Source organism: Oreochromis niloticus, unplaced genomic scaffold (assembly GCF_001858045.2).
Source record: "Oreochromis niloticus isolate F11D_XX unplaced genomic scaffold, O_niloticus_UMD_NMBU tig00007460_pilon, whole genome shotgun sequence".
NCBI classification, from domain to species: Eukaryota; Metazoa; Chordata; class Actinopteri; order Cichliformes; family Cichlidae; genus Oreochromis; species Oreochromis niloticus.
Window position 1 is genome coordinate 32,390 of NW_020328586.1, and position 19,441 is coordinate 51,830.

At 42.8% G+C, this 19,441-nt stretch overlaps 3 protein-coding genes across 4 annotated transcripts; 2 read left to right on the forward strand and 1 right to left on the reverse strand.

Moving 5' to 3' along the window:
• Positions 1-4,942: 4,942 nt before the first annotated feature.
• On the reverse strand, positions 4,943-10,917 carry LOC112841753 (lysine-rich arabinogalactan protein 19). Its single transcript, XM_025904868.1, has 2 exons — positions 9,978-10,917; positions 4,943-5,642 (listed from the first exon to the last, which is right to left on the reverse strand). Exons 1-2 carry the CDS (start codon positions 10,038-10,040, stop codon positions 5,238-5,240), a joined length of 468 nt encoding a protein of 155 aa, XP_025760653.1. The 5' UTR covers positions 10,041-10,917; the 3' UTR covers positions 4,943-5,237.
• On the forward strand, positions 6,730-10,056 carry LOC109200284 (uncharacterized). The gene is made up of 3 exons (XM_019355787.2): positions 6,730-8,056; positions 8,362-9,779; positions 9,973-10,056. Exons 1-2 carry the CDS (start codon positions 6,762-6,764, stop codon positions 9,773-9,775), a joined length of 2,709 nt encoding a protein of 902 aa, XP_019211332.2. The 5' UTR covers positions 6,730-6,761; the 3' UTR covers positions 9,776-9,779; positions 9,973-10,056.
• Positions 10,918-14,431: 3,514 nt separating the features above from the next.
• On the forward strand, positions 14,432-19,176 carry LOC109200280 (serine/threonine-protein kinase pim-2-like). Of its 2 annotated transcripts, none has more exons than XM_019355784.2 (7): positions 14,432-14,561; positions 16,466-16,566; positions 16,772-16,813; positions 17,563-17,771; positions 17,882-18,058; positions 18,432-18,607; positions 18,732-19,176. In XM_019355784.2, exons 1-7 carry the CDS (start codon positions 14,534-14,536, stop codon positions 18,887-18,889), a joined length of 891 nt encoding a protein of 296 aa, XP_019211329.1. In that variant the 5' UTR covers positions 14,432-14,533; the 3' UTR covers positions 18,890-19,176. The 2 variants fall into 2 exon arrangements, with proteins under 2 accessions (XP_019211329.1, XP_019211328.1); XM_019355783.2 differs by having other exon boundaries at positions 14,433-14,561; positions 17,882-18,051; positions 18,732-18,886.
• The last annotated feature ends 265 nt before the right edge of the window (positions 19,177-19,441 follow it).

Below are 19,441 nucleotides of genomic sequence, written 5' to 3' on the forward strand. Positions count from 1 at the left end.
ATTCATCATGAATGAAAACAAGACAGTCAGCGATCGATCGATCGATTACGTGCGCAAGGGAGGCTTCATCTGTGTCCACCACGAAAATGACCCCCAAATCCAGCCTCCTCTCGCTGCCTTTTACTGAGAGATAGTTCACACAAAACACAGCAAAGCAACGTCCACATGGTTCTAAGGCATTGTATGTATATGTGTGAACCTTTATATGTAAGTAGGAATGTGTGTGTGTGTGTGTGTGTGTGTGTGTGTGATTATAAATTTTAATTTGTTATTGATCCCTTTACCCCTGGTCATAAAGTGTACCTATATTTATTTTCTTACTCTTCTTATATTTATTGTTTGTTTACTTGCACTGGTCTCTCTATATACTGTACTGTATGTAGCGGAGATGACAATAAAGTTTACTTTGACTTCAGCAGCGAGCAGGCGCACCGAGGGCTCTCGCGCTCACTTTTCGTGTATAGAATTTCGAAAAAACATCGGTGCAAATTTTAAGTCTGTGTCATAATGTCTGCTGTTTTCGTGTTTGTTTGTGAAGCGAGATCGATCAACTGCAGACCAGACAACAAACGACGGAGGCACCAGACAAGTGCAATCAAACGACGAGTTTATTAACACAGGAGAACAACTATCACCATATGGCCTGTTTTGCTCTGACAAAAATACACTGGGTTCTGGTTTTATAGCATAGAGGATCACGCCCCCACGTACACGTCAAATACAGGTCAAAAATACATTGTTTACAGACAAGGGTACATCATGTACATCTTAATAACTATAAACAGACATCTAACTTCTCTTTTCTATATCACTTGCCTTTTACGGTAATAAACTTCAAGCTTCAGGGTCTCTAAGAGCTAATAATGGACACTCGTCATTAATTACTAAGTAGACTAAATTGCAGCAAGTCTCAATAAGGAGCAGAAGACACTTGGGCCTTTGCTCAGGCCTGTTGGTAGATTTATGTGTATTGTAAGCATGCATGCAATTAACCTGCTATGTTCTCGTCTACCCTCAACAGCTTAAAACCCTCTTGGATGGAGCATCAACTCTAAACAAGCACAGATATGCAATGTGTATAAAATGAACTCTACCTGTGAATAGAATGAATGTGATGACAAACATATTCAATGCAATATGAACCCTGTAAGGAATATTACTGATAAAATAATACCGTAAACCATATTATTAATGCATTCATCATAAGGCAGATTATATCGTAGCAAGAAAAGAATCTCTGAATCCCAACATTCCCTCTTCAAACATTCCAACAAGGAATGTCACCACACTTCATGTTGTATCCCTCCCTTTGTTTGTATTTTTGTTTTATTTTGCGAGTTGGTTATCAGATGCCGCTCCAGCCAGCCAGAGACTCCCCCGCCCAGCAAATGGGCGATAGAAAACTCATCTGTGCATATGCCATTCCCAAGATGCGCTGGCTGATGTCGGGGCAGCATGAGAATGAGCAACCTTTTTTTTATTTATTTATTTATTTATTTATTTCCCATGATGCCGCCCACCAACAAGCCCACCGCCCCGGTAGTCGCCCGCTACTGGGCGTGACCTCGAATTGGCACTAGTCCAGTTGGAAGCGGAGGTGGACAGAGAAAGGTGAGTAGCTTGAAGGAAGCGATATCGATTCTTTAAATCCTGAATTGACTGAATATAAATGTATTTTACCAGAAATGCCAGAATCTCAGGTTAAAGCTCACAAAACTATTTCAACAACCAGCAAATGAGAGCAGGAAACGCATTCCACATAAACAGGTAAACACAGAGCGGACCCGACGCATCAGAATTAGCTTAGTCGCGTCGGGGCTGAATGCCATGAATTCCCTCTTACTTTTGCTGTTTTTCTTCCAACACGATAAAAACCACAGTTCATGCAAAGCTCTCACTGTACTTCAAGAACAGTTTCCCATCTCAAACATCTGTTTTCCGCATTAATCATTCGCTTATTACCCATCAGCAATGTTCCCTCTAAGCTGCGCCCGTGCGCAATTGCGCATTGCTGGCACGGTCTACTATGGAAAAAACATGGCAATAAAACAGCTGACCACCACAAAACAGTCTTGATGTAGTGGAACTGATATAAGACAGTGGTGTGAATGTGATTGAGAATCTCCCAGTGGCATGTCAACAGACGGGGGGGGGGGGGGAGAGATCGTTTTTTATCTTTTTGGATTCAAGTGCACATTTGAAGTCTGTGGCTGTATCCCAATTCATGGTCTGCAGCCTTAAAGTACGCAGCCTCAACGGTCCTCAAGGGCCGCATACTCAAAGACCGCTAAGGCCGGAAGTGCGAGGCTTGTGAAATGGGACGATCTAGCCTCCGTGGCGCTGCCCAGGTTGCCTAGCAACCATGATAGCTGGAAACGTGTGGTTGACAGAAATGAAGGAGAACATTTGTTTGTTTCTGCACGAGCTTTGTGTGATTTAATAAGTATCTGAGGCTGAGACCACAGGACTGTAAAACATGATTGTTGGACTTCATTTCTGTTCTGAATAGTCATTTTAAGATTAGCTAGTAAGTAACAATTAGTTAATGTTGTTCATGAGACTAAAGTCAGAATATGATATGGCCAATATTATAGTTATTATATTAATCATTATTAGTTATTACAGCACTGAGTTTGAAGTCTTAAATCAAATCACTTTTATTGTCACATCACATGTGCAGGTACACTGGTACAGCACATGTGAGTGAACTCTGTGTCAAATACTGAGCTCCAGTAAAGATTCAAGTTGTAGTTGTTTATATGTCCTATCACCTTAAATCTTCAGTCAAAGACAAGTATCTTTGACAGTGTATATATACATGTATTATATATAAGAGACAAATATTGTTCCTTCAGTATGTTGCTATTACTAAATTTGGCTCAATGCTTACATATATGTGTAAAAAGCAAATGTACGAGCTGTGATAACTGTTGCTGGTAAAATGAAGAGTAGACTGATATATGAAATATTCCTTTATTGGGTGAGAAAAGCAGACCATGTCATAACTGCTTTAAGTCATACAGAATAGATATCAGAGCCTTACACAGGCTCACTTCTGTTTTCTTTTTTTTTTTAAATTTCATAAAAATTTTAATTCAATTGTTTCATTCAAGAACATTAACAAAAGTACATGAGAACCTCTGTACGCGGTTCAACTGAAACCCGGTGATCTCCAGAGAAATTTCCCACGTGTGGGACTAATAAAGGTTATCTTAAATTAATTTTGACTGTAACTTAACGTGCAGAGGCACAACAGCTTATCTCCAGAGCGCACAAGCTGATCTCCTGATTTCTAATGTAGTTTTTCTTAAAAACTGAATTTCTAATACTTCACCCTTTTCCTTTAGGCTACATTGGTTTCGTTATAGTTGAAGTTTCCAAATTCCACTTTAAAAGAGTGAAGGAAAAAAAAAAGCACACGAACAAGCTGACTTCTGCTAAATGGGTCAAACTGGGCAGAAAGTATACAAACACATAACATGCTTATAGAATATGATGTAACACTATAGATCAACTTACTTCAGAATATCAGAATCAGAATCAGAATCGTGTTTTATTGGCCAAGTATATGTGCAGACAAATACAAGGAATTTGGTTCCGGTAGATGGTGGCTCTCGAGCACAGCAATGTAAATCTCACACACACACACACACACACACACACACACGCACACACACTTATCTATATATACATTACACATGCATACACATACATACACAAAGCTGTGTAAACCAACTTTAAATAACTAATCTAAACGTATATACATAAAATACAGAAATGAAATGAGGTGGAATGAATACTACAGAATGTACATAAGGTGCAGTTGCAGTCTGGCAGTGGGAGCAGTGTGACAGTTCAACTGTTTAGAAGGGAGATGGCGAGGGGAAAGAAACTGTTCCTGTGTCGGGTGGTCCTGGTCTGCAGGCTTCTGTACCGTCTGCCAGAGGGCAGCAGATCAAAAAGTCTGTGTCCAGGGTGTGAGGGGTCTGTGATGATTTTCCCTGCCCGTTTCCTGGTTCCTGAGAGGTACAGATCCTGGATGGAGGGCAGGGGGCGCCGATGATCCTTTCTGCTGCCCGTACAGTCCGCTGCAGTCTGCTCCTGTCCTGTTTAGTGGCTGCACCATACCAGACTGTGATGGAGGAGCACAGGACAGACTCAATGACTGCAGTGTAGAACTGGATCAGCAGCTCCTGTGGAAGACTGTACTTCCCAGTTGTCTCAGGAAGTACATCCTCTGCTGGGTCTTTTTAAGGATGGAGTTGATGTTGGTCTCCCACTTCAGGTCCTGGGAGATGGTGGTACCCAGGAACTTGAAGATCTCCACAGTCGACACAGGGCTGTCTGATATGACGAGGGGGGGCAGAGTTGAGGGATGTCTCCTGAAGTCCACTGTCATCTCTACAGTTTTAAGAGTGTTCAGCTCCAGATTGTGCTGACTGCACCAGAGTACCAGCCGCTCAACTTCCTGCCGGTATGCAGACTCATCACCATCCTGAATGAGGCCAATGATGGTGGTGTCATCTGCAAACTTTAGGAGTTTTACAGCTGAGTTCTTGGAGGTGCAGTCATTAGTGTAGAGGGAGAACAGTAGTGGTGAGAGGACACATCCTTGAGGGGCACCAATACTGAGGGACCGAGTTTCAGAGGTGATCTCCCCAGCCTCACTTGTTGCTTTCTGTCTGTCAGGAAGCTGGTGATCCACTGACAGGTAGCTGGAGACACGCTGAGCTGGGAGAGTTTGGAAGAGAGAAGTTCAGGCACGATGGTGTTAAAAGCTGAACTAAAGTCCACAAACAGGACCCTGGCATAAGTTCCCGGGCGGTCGAGGTGTTGCAGGATGTAATGCAGCCCCATATTCACTGCATCATCCACCGACCTTTTTGCCCGGTAGGCAAACTGCAGAGGGTCCAGCTGGTGGCCTGTAATGTCCTTCAGATGGGCTAACACCAGTCGTTCAAAGGATTTCATGACCACAGACGTCAAGGCAACAGGTCTGTAGTCATTCAGTCCTGTGATGGTGGGTTTCTTGGGAACAGGGATGATGGTGGAGCGTTTGAAACAGGAGGGAACTTCACACAGTTCCAGGGATCTGTTGAAGATGCGAGTAAAGATGGGAGCCAGCTGTTCAGCACAGGTCTTGAGGCAGGAGGGTGAGACACCGTCTGGTCCGGGGGCTTTCCTGGGCTTCTGTTTCTGAAATAGTCGGCTCACATCCTCAGTGTGTATTCTGAGTTTCAGGGTGGAGGGAAGGGGGGTGAGAGGTGTGATGGAGGTCGTTGAGTCTGGATTGGAGAGGGTGATGGTCGTCGTTGAGTCTGAAATGGGGAGGGTGGTGGTGGTCGTTGGGTCTGGATTGGGGAGGGTGGGGGTGGTCGTTGAGACTGGATTGGGGAGGGGGAGGGTGAAGGGGGAGAAGTGGAAGGTGTGTTGGGGGTCATTGTCTGAAGCAGTGTCTCTGGGGAGGGGAGGGTGAGGCGTGGGAGTCTGTCCGTCTCAAACCTGCAGTAGAATGTATTTAGCTCGTTGGCCAGGTCTTTGTTTGCTTCAACAGTGGGTACGGGGCGTCTGTAGCTGGTGATTTCCTGCAGGCCCCTCCACACTGACGCAGGGTCGTTGGCTGAGAGCCGTTCTTCCAGCTTCTGGGAGTATATATAAGCATATAAACAATTACAGCAATATGATGCAACAAACACAGCAGTGCTACTAATCCAAAATACTCAAAGCTTCATAGAACTGAAACAAACATTTATTTTTAGCTCCATTCTGCTGCTGATACATACTTTAGGTTTCTGAATATTAAACTTGTTGCTGCCTTTCATAGTGTGTAACTTGAAGGCCCTGAGTACTTTCTCCCACACTGAAAACACTGGGATGATAAAATGATTTGAACATTACCTAATAAGACTGATTCAGGACAGACAATTAGTTATTTTAAACTTTTCTAGCAGTTGCACATCAGCTGCCCTGCTGGTGTCTGTTTGCTTTGGTGTGTGTGTGTGTGTGTGTGTGTGTGCACTTATCTTCTCTCTCTCTCTCTCTCTCTCTCTCTGTGTGTGTGTGTGTGTGTGTGTGTGAGACCTCCTGCTGACCAAAGGGTCGTAAAAGCAGCAAGCTTACAACACAAGAAACAGATCTTTCAGATAGGATGTATCTACAATAAAACCTCCCATACACAGAGTGGTTAGAGGTGCTCAGGATCAAAGGAATGGCTTTGATAATACTGCTTAAACTAAGACTGTACAAATTTAAGAAACACAATGGCAACATTCAACACTGAGTGTCGTTGTCAGTGGGTGTCGTTGACTGGTTCATTCAATGGGTCGTTCAGTGGGTTATTCAGTGAGTGTCGTTCAGTAGCCCATTCACTGAACGACCCATTCAGTGGGATACCCATTCATTTCCTATGGCGGCAACTTTTGACCAGACCCTATATAAGGGAGGAGTGCTGAGCTCAGTCCCTGAAACTCAGAGGAGCAGTGTCTCTGGATTTTGACCACAGCGCCTTGGTTAACTAAGACACATAACTTTTTTTTATCTGCTGTCTTGAAAGACTGTATTTACAGTACAGGTAATATTTTTGCATATTCTTAACTGTTGCAAATTGCTTTTTCCTGTTCTTTACTTACTTGATTTTAATGTGTTTTACTTACATGATTACACTGTTTTGTCTTTCCTGGTTTAACAGTTTTTCAATTACATTTTTCACTTCTTTTTACTTACCTGATTATACTTTCTGTTTTTTCCAGAACACAACAGCCATGGAGGACATTGGTGTCGAAAATATGAAGGGTTTGGCGGATGCTTTTGCCACATCTCAAAGCGTTGAGGATTTCCTCCTGGACCCCAACATTTTCATTCCATTGCAGGCAACGACAGTTGAGGAATCCATGAAACTTGTCTGGAGTATATTTGATTACGACGGAGTGGTGGTTGAACTAAAAAACTTGAAAGGCCTGCATATACCCTTTTCCAGGTTGAACATGGCACCCTTCAAAATGCACCAGCTGAAAAACTCCTGGCACACCATAAAGAAACACTTTGACCTTAGTAAGGTGTCTGTGGAGGGCTTAAAAGTGCTGCGAAAGGTAAGAGGCTTTGATTTTGCCTACCTGGACAGGGGATTCAAGTTAGAAGCTATAGTAATTCCCAAGTCCCTTGTGGTGGTGGACAGAGTCTGTACAATGACGGACTACTTACCAAGGCACACGGTGGACCTTGTTAATGGCATCTTAACAAAATTTGTTGAGTTGCTCAAAGACCTTCCGCTGGAAGAGCTGACCAGACCCACGCTGCAGAAGACCATCATTCACAACAAGGGGAGCATGAACGTATTGCCGCAGGATCAAACGTTCGTGCTTTCCAAACTTGATGAAGCGAAGAGGATGTTGCCGGAGCATCCAACATTGGAAGTCCGGTTCTTTGTCTACAAATTTGGACAAAAGGAAAGGGAGCCCTTTGAATTGTTGACAGTAGCTAATCCTGACGACGTCGTGCGATGTTCTCTGCACGTGGCCTGCAACCTCATACCACTGGACCCCCACACCACACTTTTCTGGTCAAGAGCAGGACTGGAAAGGATGTTTGGACCCAGAGCTAGGTTCTTCACGTGCATGTCCATGCACGAGTGTGTTAACGTGCAGACAGAACTCGACCAGCGTCCACCGGACATCTTGCGACCTTTGGCAGAGATCGCCACTAAACCTAATGTCACCTTCTGGCAATTTTATGTGGACAGCCCACACACTCATTATATGTCCACATTCCGGCACCCCATTAGTGGCTTGATCGTCACTGGTGGCCTCGGCCACCCGAATTACGTTCAGGCGGTGGCCACCAGAGCTGAGGACTACTACATCCACATGATGGACTTGGCCAGGAAGGCAGCAGGTAATTATAACCTGAGAATAGAGATCGTGGAGGGGAAAGAAGGGAAGGAACTGGAAGATTTGGACCTGGTTTCTCCGTGGGAATTCTTCAACTGCGAGGCATTGTATAAGTGCCTGAGGGACTTCCCCCTCGTTGTCCCCTTTAAACGGGAACACGAACAGCCAAGGGTGGCTGTGGCTCAGGTGGTAGAGCAGATCAGTTACTGAACGGAAGGTTGGTGGTTCGATCCTAGGCTTCCCCAGTCTGCATGTCAAGTGTCCTTGGGCAAGATACTAACCCCAAATTGCCCTCCGATGCATTCATCGGAGTGTGAATGTGTGTGAATGTAGTTATAGTTTGCACTTGCGTTTAGAAGTGCTTGCATGAGTGGGTGTGAATGGGTGAATGAGGCATGTTGTATGCAGCGCTTTGAGTACTCCGGGAGAGTAGAAAAGCGCTATATAAGAATCAGTCCATTTACCATTTACCGAGTGTGAATGAGATACTGTCTCGCTGTCTAAAGTATATGGCTGACCAGCTCCGGCAACTCGGGGAGAAGCACACAGGCAAAGGCGGCTTTCTCCCAGTGTGGAAGGCATTCCAGCTGGAGCTTGCGCTGGAGGAGGCATTATACGGGCACCCCTTGTCCAACATGGACAGACAGTACTCGGCAGCACTGGGGACCAGCTCGCTGCACGAGTTCAGCGCAACCAACATGAGGGGCTTCATGGGCCTGGGTGCAGCAACTGGTGCAGCTATTGACGACTGCCCACCTCCTCTGGCACACTGGACAAGGGACACACTACAGATGAAAAGAATCGAGAGGCTATTTGCTCTCACATTGACTCTCGAGTGCGAGCCTTCCGTGCTGGGACCTGAGCTTGTGAAGCTGCTGCTGAAAGACCTCTTCAGGAGGAACGACGGCATCTTCATCTCAGAGCTGCAAGGGGAAAAATGCCCAGAAAATCTGAAGGGACACATTAATCTGGCTTCACTGACGGAGAACCTGGCCACCAGAGACTCCTTCCCGACCCCATTCACCTTTGCCCGGGCGAGGAAGCTTGTTGAGGGGGAAGGCAAGAATGTACAAGAATGCCTGAGAGCAGGATTTCTCGAGTTGAAGATCAGGTGGTTCCCGGACATTAAGTACCGTGACATAAAGGGAACAAGACGGGCTTCTTGGAACTTGATGGATTATGTAGAGATACATAATGACGACAGGGAGCCTTCCATCGAGTCCCAGGCCATGGCCATAGTGGGGGATGTGGCCATGGAGATGGAGCGCCGTGGACTGTGCTACGCCAGGACCCTTGAAAGGTACAGAGAGCATGGAATGCCATGGCTGCCCCAAGTGATGAAGAGGATTCCAGGGAAGACTGAAAAGCACACGCGGAACAAGGTCTTGGTGCTGGTCAGCTCAGTGGGACTTATCATGAATAAGGATTTTGTGTCCTATGAGAAACTGAAGGACCTACTCCTGGAGCTGAAGATGACACAGGCAGAGCTCCAAAAGTACAGGATCCTTTCCACGTCAGTTTGTGAAAAAGTTTTCGGCTTCACTCTCTATAAGCTCCACTACGATATCCTTTATCGAATGGGGAACCCAAAACCCCATACGGAGAAAAAGTTGCCTCCGGATCTTCCCCTGGAGATGGAGGAAGAGGATGCACCTGTACTTGAAGAGGATGAGGAACCTGACCTATTGCAGACGAGAGCTGTGTACATGCCCGCTCACACCAGCAGACACTGGACACAGCAGGAAGAGGGATTTATCAACCTTGATCCAACAATCTCCACTGGCGTGGCATACAAGGAGTATGTCGGACAATGCAAAGCAGCAAGACTACCTGCAAGGTCGTACAAGGGCTTTGGGAGAAAGCGAAGAGACCTTCTCAGGAATGAATAGGCATGTAAGTTGATTTCCTGTTCTAATGATGTCCTTTTTTTTTTATTTTGACTTTATGTTAGAACTAGCAATTTCAAAAAAACAACAAAAAAACAACCCACCCCTCTTTCTTTTATTTTGACTTTATGCTTAGAACTAGCAATTTCAACAAAAACAACAAAAAATTTGAATTTTTGGTTTTTGTTTGGCAATTTCAGAATACCTGTCTCCAGCTCTCCCTCAAAGGCACCCATCTGCTGCTGCTGCCCCTTTGAGATGGATGCATCCTGGGAGAAACGGAACCTGCTTGACTTCCAGGTGTGAGAACTTGCAAGTGTCCAGAATCAGGAGAGATTGGGGGACCCACTTTAGCAGGATCATCTGTGAATAGACTGGATAGAAATAAGTTCTTCTTCTATCAGTTATTATTTATTCTGTTCATTATAGAATCAGCTACTGTTCTGCCAGACCTGAGAAACATGTTCCCAGTTCAGTTCACATCTTACTTACACTGACAACTTTGTTTTGGCTGTATATTTGTTTAGTTTTATATATATATAACTTGTTTTACAATTTATCTACCAGGTCGCACTAAGACGATGTACATTTCAATCTCTCAAGTTTAGTTCATAAATATGTTTGTTCTGGGTAGATCATTGCTTGAGAAATCTTCTTTACAAAATGACTGTTGTGTACTAAAAGGGGGGGAAAAAAAATAAAATGTGTACTTCACATTATGGTTGAAACTGGGTTTTTTTTTTTTAAAAAAAAAGTTATTTTATATAAACAATATTTGCTCATAACCAATTAAAAAAATATTTTTTCCAAAACAAATTCTTTGAAGAAATGTACCTCACATCTTCCCACCTGCTTTCACTGCATAACAGCCCACACTAGTGAAACAAGACCCAGTAAAAGAGCCTGAAAGGAGTTCAGAAGTCCCCTCAAGCACCAATTTTGCCCGCAGACACCGCAATAGCCTTTATGTTTGTCACAAAGATAACTGCTAGACTCCACATACAGTGGTGAAGATGAAAATTTGCCACAGACCACAGTCATGGTGTGACAAATAAAGCCAATAATTATTTCCCTGTTTGTTTGTTTTTTCATCAAATGGATTGAGAAAATGTGTGTTTAATGAACTATTTGGACAATATGAAATATATCAATAGGAGCAGGGGCGATTTTAGCCCATTTTTGGGGGTGCTTCAGCACCCCCAAAAATGAACCAAAGCACCCCCAAAGATTTCTTACTTTTTTTTGACAATATTTGCTGTTTGTGTGACACACTACTAAAAATATAAAAAGCATATAGTACTTGGTTGAGACGGAACATTTTAACAACAAAAGTATAGATAACCCTCCCCCTCCCAAAATGGTTTGTTCCAGCTCGCCCCCACTCTGGCTCTAGGGCCGTTGCTGCCAGAGCGATGGTAGCTGAGACGCAGCGGAGCGGAGGTGGAGTGCCTGGATTAAAACAGGACATATTAGCAGCATTTAACCTTCAGTTACTCTTTATGTAGTTAGATAGGAGTCATGTTTCTTTTTAGCTGAAAAACATTACACCAGGTAACCTGCAGTGTTGAAAACGTGTTTTCCAATGATGTTTGCTACCCTACAATCCGTCCTACTCTGTAGTAAATTCAGCGACATTTGACCGTCCTGTTGCTCCCACTGAAATGAATACAGCCTATTTAATATATAAAACTTAAAATTGTCTGTAGCCTGCTGTTGTTACCACTGTCCTGTTTGAAATGGATACTAACTAGCTAACTGACTGAATGCCCATTAACCTTAAAACTCCTGTTGTGTGTGTGTGTGTGTGTGTGTGTGTGTGTGTGTAGAGAGAGACAGCCAGGTTCATAATGGATATAAGGAAGTTTTTTCAAAACAGGAGCCACATTCAGGTAAAAGTGTAAGAACAAATGATCCATCAATAAATGATAATGTTGGATCAGTGTTTCAATATTTATATCTTTTATTAGATGTTCATGTGGTTTGGTTATTTGCCTTTTGGTTGAAAGTACACTGAGAGTGGACTTTTCGTTAGTGATCTTAACAATTTTATTTTTCATATTAATGTAATTTTTCATCTAATTGAATACAATCTATTTGTGTATGATTGTCAGTCCAAAGAGGGAGAGAGGAAAGAGGGGAACGTGAGGAGAAAGTACAAGGTCAGGAAGAACCAGGTAAGAAAACAGACAGGGAACAGTGACAGGCAAAACAGAAACTGTTAAACTGACAAAGAGGAAAAAACCTGATTTTACTCATACAGTCTGGAAGTTGTGTTCTCCCTATATTAAAGCTGCTATACAGAATCTGCAAAACAAACTGGGTTGAGACATTTTTGACCCTCTTTAACAACATTCCAACATAACATTATCATTGATTGGGGAGATTAAAATTAATGATTTTATGTGGTTCAGCCACAACTCTATTAAAACCTCAGCCAGTAATAGGTAGGCCAACTTTTGGACTGTCCAGTTGTCTGTATGACTGCCGCATACAGACCTATGCGGCAGAGAAACACTTATCAGTGTTTCTCAAACTTTTTACAGTGTGTACCACCTGAGAAAAATGTCAAGCTCTCCCAAGTATCGCTATGAAAGCATGAAACTCATAAATCTTACAACACAAAATTAGTATTATTAAATTAGTTAAATTAGTATCTGCAGTAAAGACTTTTTCATACATTGTATACACTCTACCTCAGGCAAAGTTGCCTCCATTTTTATAGTTTTTTATTAATATTTTGTAATAATTTATTCTGTTTTGGGAGTGTTTTTTATGTATCTGTATTATATTATACATACACATTAAAAGTGAATCTCAGTCCAAATGCACTCAGTTTACTTCTTACTCACTATGAGCATCATTCATCATTTTCCCCCAGTAATTAAGGTTAGGATATGTATTTTTTTAAAATTCCAATCCATTCTTCTTTGGCAGCATTTAAATAACCTTTATCAGATTTGATGGTTTTGTTACAGACTTCTCAAAAAAGTGTTTTGCTTTTCTTTCACAAATGTGAGGATTAAATTGTGTTAAAATGTACAAAACAGTGATGTCATGTTTTGTGACAAGGACCCAGGCAGAGAGAGACTTGTTGAATTTAAGAATCTTATGACTTAATAAAGAAATTTGCAGACTTGCACAGAGAGGGTAAAATTATGATGACTGATAGCGGAGATGAAGACAACAGACGATGAGGACAGGGAGGAACAGGAGTTTAAATGCACCAAGGAGACAGTCAGAGAGAACTCGGGACAACGGGAGATATTTAAGGATGCATGGACTCACAGAGACAGGGAAGAAGTCTCATTGTGACGAGTAAAGTTTATCTTGCCTGGCTGGGCAGCTCTGGGTGCTCAGCACCCCCAAAGCTCTGATCCTAGAATCGCCCCTGAATAGGAGTACAAAAGGTCCCAAAGGTCAAATAGTATTCTCAAGTGTAAGCTCAGTAATAGTCAAAATATTGCGTTTTTGTGACTGAGCCTGCAGTTCAGTAATTTCACCACTAGATGGAGTCATTGCCAAAGCAATGTCACTTTGAATTGGCGCATCACTGACACTCACAGAGGCAGACCAAAACACACACACACGATTAAAATAATGTATGAAAACGTGGAGAGAGAGGGAGCTCTGAGTGTGACCGTGACAAATGTGTAATATATATGATAGTATTATAATATGTAATATGAGATCACATTATACTACATCACTGTGATCAGGCGGGGAAAATGCAAAGCAAACGTAGCCAATGTTTTACCTGATGGATACAATGTAGCTTGATGAGGAGTTGCCATGTTAATGGAGCCTCTTCTGTTGCATTGCTTTGTTTGTTTTGTATGTATTTCAGAATGAAAATACTTTAATAATCTCTAAGAAAATTATGTGGGTTACACTTGTGTACAGACAATAGCAGTAACAGACTGAACTAATTAAATAATACAATACATGTAAGTACAACCCACTCAATGTTATACACCAAAATATACACAGATAGCTCAATTATAAATATAATCACTTGCATTATTTCTTGTACCTCGCTTTGTGACCACTCCGTTTAGGTCAGTCAGCTGGCAGAAGAGGTAACCCACCTCAGCCTGCACGTGTACAGATGGCTTTGGACAAGGAGAAATGGCACACCAACAAGCCCACTGTCAATGTCATCTTGCAGAGAAGAGTATACTAAAACTTCCTCCCGTTTCTTAACAACTAAATGCCATGTTTTGATTGGTCGACCAGGGTGGGGTTTTGGGGGGGTCTTGTCTTTGCTCACAGACGGAGAGTGCTTTCGAGCGTGACTAACACTGCAAAACAGAATTGTTAACGTATTTACTTTCATTTCAATACAGGTTAGAATTTTTATTTTTATTGTTTTGTGCACAACGCAGATTTTTTTTCTGCTCAGAGACCATGCCACCAGTGCGCAATTGGGCACGCGCGCAATTTAGAGGGAACATTGCTTGTTATTAATCTCTGGCTCTCTTCCACAGCATGTCTTCTGACATGAATATGAACAGTATTTAGAGGAAAATGGTAAATTTGGGACGAGTTGATAAATCAGGCAGATATTTGAAGTTTACACAGCTACATTCTCGCCTGAAAATATCTATTTATTTTGTGACCCAGAAAGACTAATATTTAGAACTTTTTGCCGGGTTTCTCTGCATATGAGTTTTGGACGAAATGCATTCTGGGATATTCGGATGCACAAGTCTGTTGTATGCTCTGTTACTCATGCTGGCAGCCATTTTGTAACAACTGATAACCATGGAGGAAGAGGGCAGAGGAAAGAACGGTAAGAAGTACAACAAAGTTTAAATATGTGTGATAAAGATGTTTAAACTGATTTAAATTGCCTCCAAAATTGCTTTTGCACGCTGCTGCCAGACAGCATGTAAAAAAACAAAACCCAAATACATAAACAAAAACACAGCGATTCTTAACTTTGGATAAATAAGAGCCGCTAAGCAGCTTAGCAGTAAATGAAATGCGCAGAGAAGTCTGATGTGAAAGCCGTTTCTCAGTAGTCAAGTACGCGAGTCCGTACAGCGGAATAGTTTGACAGTGTACTTGATGACATCTCTGTTACAGAGTTTTTACTGCCACCCCCTCTTAATTTAAATATGAACAGAAATTACACAGGTAATTTTAAAAAGTATCTTAAGCACGTTGGGACCATTCGCTTACATGTATTATGAAACAGATGGTTTCGTAATGTCTAATAAGCTTCATACAGTCAGTGTTGGGAAGGTTACTTTTAAAATGTATTCCATTACAGAATACTGAATACATGCCCCAAAATGTATTCTGTAACGTATTCCGTTACGTTACTCAATGAGAGTAACGTATTCTGAATACTTTGGATTACTTAATATATTATCATGCTGTTTACAACTACGTGAATGTACTATTGCTGTGATTTATTACTGTTACTGAAGGTCCGCGGCTCCGAACAGTAGTAAAGGGACCTCGGGCTAATACAGTGTGTTCCGTGTTGGGCTGGTAGCCGAAAAATAGCTTTACTTTGTTGTCTGGGTCAACTTTGCTTGCCAGAGACAGAGAGAGGCGTTGAAAGGCTGCTCCAACGGAACTTATTTTTTCCGGAGGAAAACACGAACACAGTGTACAGATGAGTCTTAATAGCTTACTTACAAATGGGCTCGTCAGGCACTCTTCTTGGCTGCAGTGGTTATTATTATATTTACATGCTTCCAGCTCCCGTTTTTGCTCCGTGACAGCTCGGACTTTTCCTTTCTCTCCCTCCACAGACACATAACGTGTATGGTAGTCCATTCTCCCTGCAGCACGGACTACACTGCCCATGAGGCTACATTCTTTAGGGCCATGCCTGTAGCATTCTGCCTTTTAGCTTAGCACAACAACAACAACAACAAAAAGGCGCTCTCTCACCCAGGAAACACGCAGAGAGAGAGAGAGCGTCACCCTGTAACCATGGCAACCGTAACGCTGCCGCCTGGAACAACAGAACATAGCTGTCAAACAAACCCAAATAATCCTGACCCGCGACAATATGAAACAGGAAAGTACCGCCGTGTAATCCATTTATTTCAACAAAGTAACTGTATTCTGAATACCACCTTTTTAAACGGTAACTGTAACGGAATACAGTTACTCATATTTTGTATTCTAAATACGTAACGGCGGTACATGTATTCCGTTACTCCCCAACACTGCATACAGTTAAGCACAATCACTACGTGGCAGAAACAGAAGCTTAATCTCTCGTAATAAAAATAGTATACATTTATGCCTGAATAAAAAAGTAAGACTTCAGTATTAAATAAAACGGCCCGGTTATGAAGCGGAACTTTAATCTCAGCGAAATCGATTTGCTTAGGAACAAATAAAACACTGAAATAAACCTAACATTTATATGTTATCTCCATCCACAAAAGTCACAGATGATGAATGCTCGATAAAATGGGAGTAGCGAGAACATTTTGGGGTACTTGACTTGATGCGTCCTTTGAATTGGAACAGTACTTGGTCTGTGATTGATGATGTATCACAAGTCCACATATTGAGAAACGCCTATAGACTGCTCTGAGATAATAGGGAGGAACACATCGTAAACCGTGTGGTATTTTTGAGTTTCTTTGGGTTTCTGTTGTTGTTGGGTAAGGTTTGATCTCTTAAGTGTCGGCAGTGCACTGATGTGACTTGTGTTTTGGTCCTCAGTGAGCGAGCACTTCCTCAGTCAGTATCGCTGCGGTCCTCTGCTTGGCAGTGGAGGTTTCGGCTCCGTGTTTTCAGGACAGAGGCTCTCTGATGGACTACATGTAAAAAATACACACCTGTATTTATTCATTTAAAAAATGTGCACTTTCTCTCTATCATCATCATTATTATTATTATTATTATTATTATTGTTATTATTATCATTATTATTATTGTTATTGTTATTATCATTACAGCTTGAGAAGTTTTTTATTTTATTATTTTATTTTTAAAAAATATTTTACTCATTTTTTTTAAACCATCCAGGTTGCCATTAAGGAGATTACAACTGACAAGTTGACAACACTGGTGAGTGATACTTGGAAAAAAAATAATTAAACTAAATGTGTACAAAAATGCACAGGGTGTTTTGAGTGACACCTGTGAAACAAAGCTCCGATTGTTTAGCTCCATCTTGTGCTGGTGGCTCAGGTGAACTGCAGCTGTGGTGTGCAGTGGTTGAGAAATGTGTAACTGTTAGGGTACCTGGGTTGTTGTCCCAGTGTTTTCAGTTTTGTACCTTTCTTTGTGTTCTCTTGGTTTATTACTGTGAAGGTTTTGGTTTCTGTATTGCATTTCTATTTTCCCCGGTTATTCTTGGTTTGTGATTTTGTAGTTATTATGTTTGGGTTTCCATGTTCTCTCTGTTGCAGTGTCTGATTGTAAGTCTGTCTGTAAGTTCAGTCTGTGTTTCCTGTTTTACTTTGAAAGTTCATGTCTCATGTTAATATGTCTTGTTTTGCTTCCTCTGTCCCGTCAGCCCCGATTTGCCCCAGCTGTGTTTCCCTTCTGTCTCTCATTCACTGATTGCTCCCTCTGTGTATTTAAGCCCTGTGTTTTCCTTTGTCTGGGTCACAATAACATCTACTATACTGTGTGTCCAGCCAGCCAGCCAGCCAGCCCGCCCAGTTTTTTGGTGTCTTGAGTTTAGTTATTTTATGTTTCAGCAATAAAGCTGTTTTGACTGCACTAATTCGCCCACGTGTGTCTGCACTTTGGGTCCTCCTACCCACCACTCCTGCCTGCACACAGCTTAATCTTCCTCTTTGTTACGTCAGTCAGATGAGATCAATCACATTCCCATGGAGATTGCACTGCTGCAGCAGCTGTCAGAGGACGGGGGACACCCTGGGGTCATCCGCATGCTGGAGTGGTTCGAGGTGGAGGGGCGGGGCTTCCTGCTGGTGATGGAGAGGCCGCTACACTGTCAGGATTTGTTTGACTTGATCACGGAGAGAGGAGCTCTGTCAGAAAGCCTCTCACTCAGGTTTGCGCTCCCGCCCACCACCTTTGAAGGAGGTTGAGAGGAGGTTAATGCATTCTGCTGCAGTCGTTTAGATGTCTGTTAACATTCTGGTTCTTTGTTCTTCCCGATAGGATTTTCCATCAGGTGGTCGCGGCGCTTCAATTCATTCACTCCCGCGGCATCGTGCACATGGACATCAAAGACGAGAACATAGTGGTAAACATGATGACGATGGACATCAAAATCATAGACTTTGGGTCTGGGGCATTGCTTAAAGACGGCATGTACAGCGAGTTTCAAGGTAACCAGTCATTCTAACGCTGTATCCACATGTACACAGGTATTTTTGAGTGCACAGTGTGATATCAAAATCGACGCACACCTTTGACGTTGCGTGACTAAATCTCAATTTTTCTCATCCACACGTAAATGCAAAAACTGAGTTTTCTAAAATCTCCACCTTGGGAGCAGTTTCTCAAAATCTCTGTTTTCATTGACCCAAAATGCCGGTTATGTGTGGACAAAAGGCCAAATGCATAGAAAAAGCTGCATTTTCAAAAATACCCGTGTACATGTGGACTTGGCATAAACCTATAGCGTCTTCTCACCCTTCCCCTACAAAATCCCTCTCTGCCGAGTTTCGTGTTGTAACCTTCCTCTCCTCACTTCCTGCGTCCTCAGGAACCCGTGCCTACAGCCCCCCGAGTGGATCGCGTCAAAGTCCTACAAGGCGGTCCCCCTCACCGTCTGGTCTCTGGGGGTTCTGCTATTCGGCATGGTCTGCGGCGACATTCCCTTCGAGAATGATGATGAGATTTACAAAGCCTGCCCCAGGTTCACCAGGCCGGTGTCTACAGGTGAGCCTCAGGTTCTCCTCAACAGGAGTTTCCTCCTTCAAAATCACTGTGGGGTTCAGGGTCACATCAGCCCTCCTACAAAAATAGTCCAGCTTTTCAAAACCTTTCCCTTTTTACCCACCAGGATGCCAGTCTCTGATTCATTGGTGCCTCTCCTTCCAGCCTGAGGACCGTCCCATTCTGAAGGAGATCCTGTCACACCCCTGGATGAAAGAGGAGGAAGACAAGGAGAGGGGAGGCTTGCGGGAGGAGCATGGCTCCCTTCCCTGGCAGTTCCTGTGAAGTATCAGGACTGTGGACTGTTAAGTACTTTAGATTTGCAGATTTCAGTTTTGCTTTCAGTTAAGACTGGTGGCACCCTTAGCTGGAAATTATTTTTCTATGTGCGTTTGCATATTTATTGTTTATTTTGGGTTGCTGATGGTACATCAGACTGTGAAGCAGAGTTTCACCCTGTTTATTTTTACATTTAAGGTTTTTTGTTTTGTTTTGTTTTTGTTTATAATTTACTGAAACCTGCAAGCAGCGACTTTGATCAGTCCCACAATAAAAGTGGAATTAACGATAAATTCATTTAATCACTTTCTGTTTGACTGACTGACAGAACATTCCCCAAAATCTTACATGTTGGCCCCTCTCACGGGTGGGGGGGGGGCTATACCTTCTCCCACACAGAGAGAATTATGACCTTGTTTTCTGCTTAGCCTTCACCTAAGGATTTACATCCCTGATAAGCAGAAGGAGTCTCACTATCTGTTTAATGTCTCCCATTACAATGGCCTCACTGTGTTAACTTTCCACATGCATGTAAAGTAGTGGCAGGAGTGCTCTTAC

Excerpts from the sequence above, each read along its gene's own strand:
- LOC109200284 (XM_019355787.2), top strand. The coding sequence starts at position 6,762 with ATGGAGGACATTGGTGTCGAAAATATGAAGGGTTTGGCGGATGCTTTT. Across the intron at positions 8,057-8,361 it reads CGGGAACACGAACAGCCAAG|TGTGAATGAGATACTGTCTC; the intron begins GGTGGCTGTGGC and ends CCATTTACCGAG.
- LOC112841753 (XM_025904868.1), bottom strand. The coding sequence starts at position 10,040 with ATGCATCCATCTCAAAGGGGCAGCAGCAGCAGATGGGTGCCTTTGAGG. Across the intron at positions 5,643-9,977 it reads TGAGGGAGAGCTGGAGACAG|AAGCTGGAAGAACGGCTCTC; the intron begins GTATTCTGAAAT and ends ATATACTCCCAG.
- LOC109200280 (XM_019355784.2), top strand. The coding sequence starts at position 14,534 with ATGGAGGAAGAGGGCAGAGGAAAGAACG. Across the intron at positions 17,772-17,881 it reads TCAGAAAGCCTCTCACTCAG|GATTTTCCATCAGGTGGTCG; the intron begins GTTTGCGCTCCC and ends TCTTCCCGATAG. Across the intron at positions 18,059-18,431 it reads AGCGAGTTTCAAGGTAACCA|GAACCCGTGCCTACAGCCCC; the intron begins GTCATTCTAACG and ends CTGCGTCCTCAG.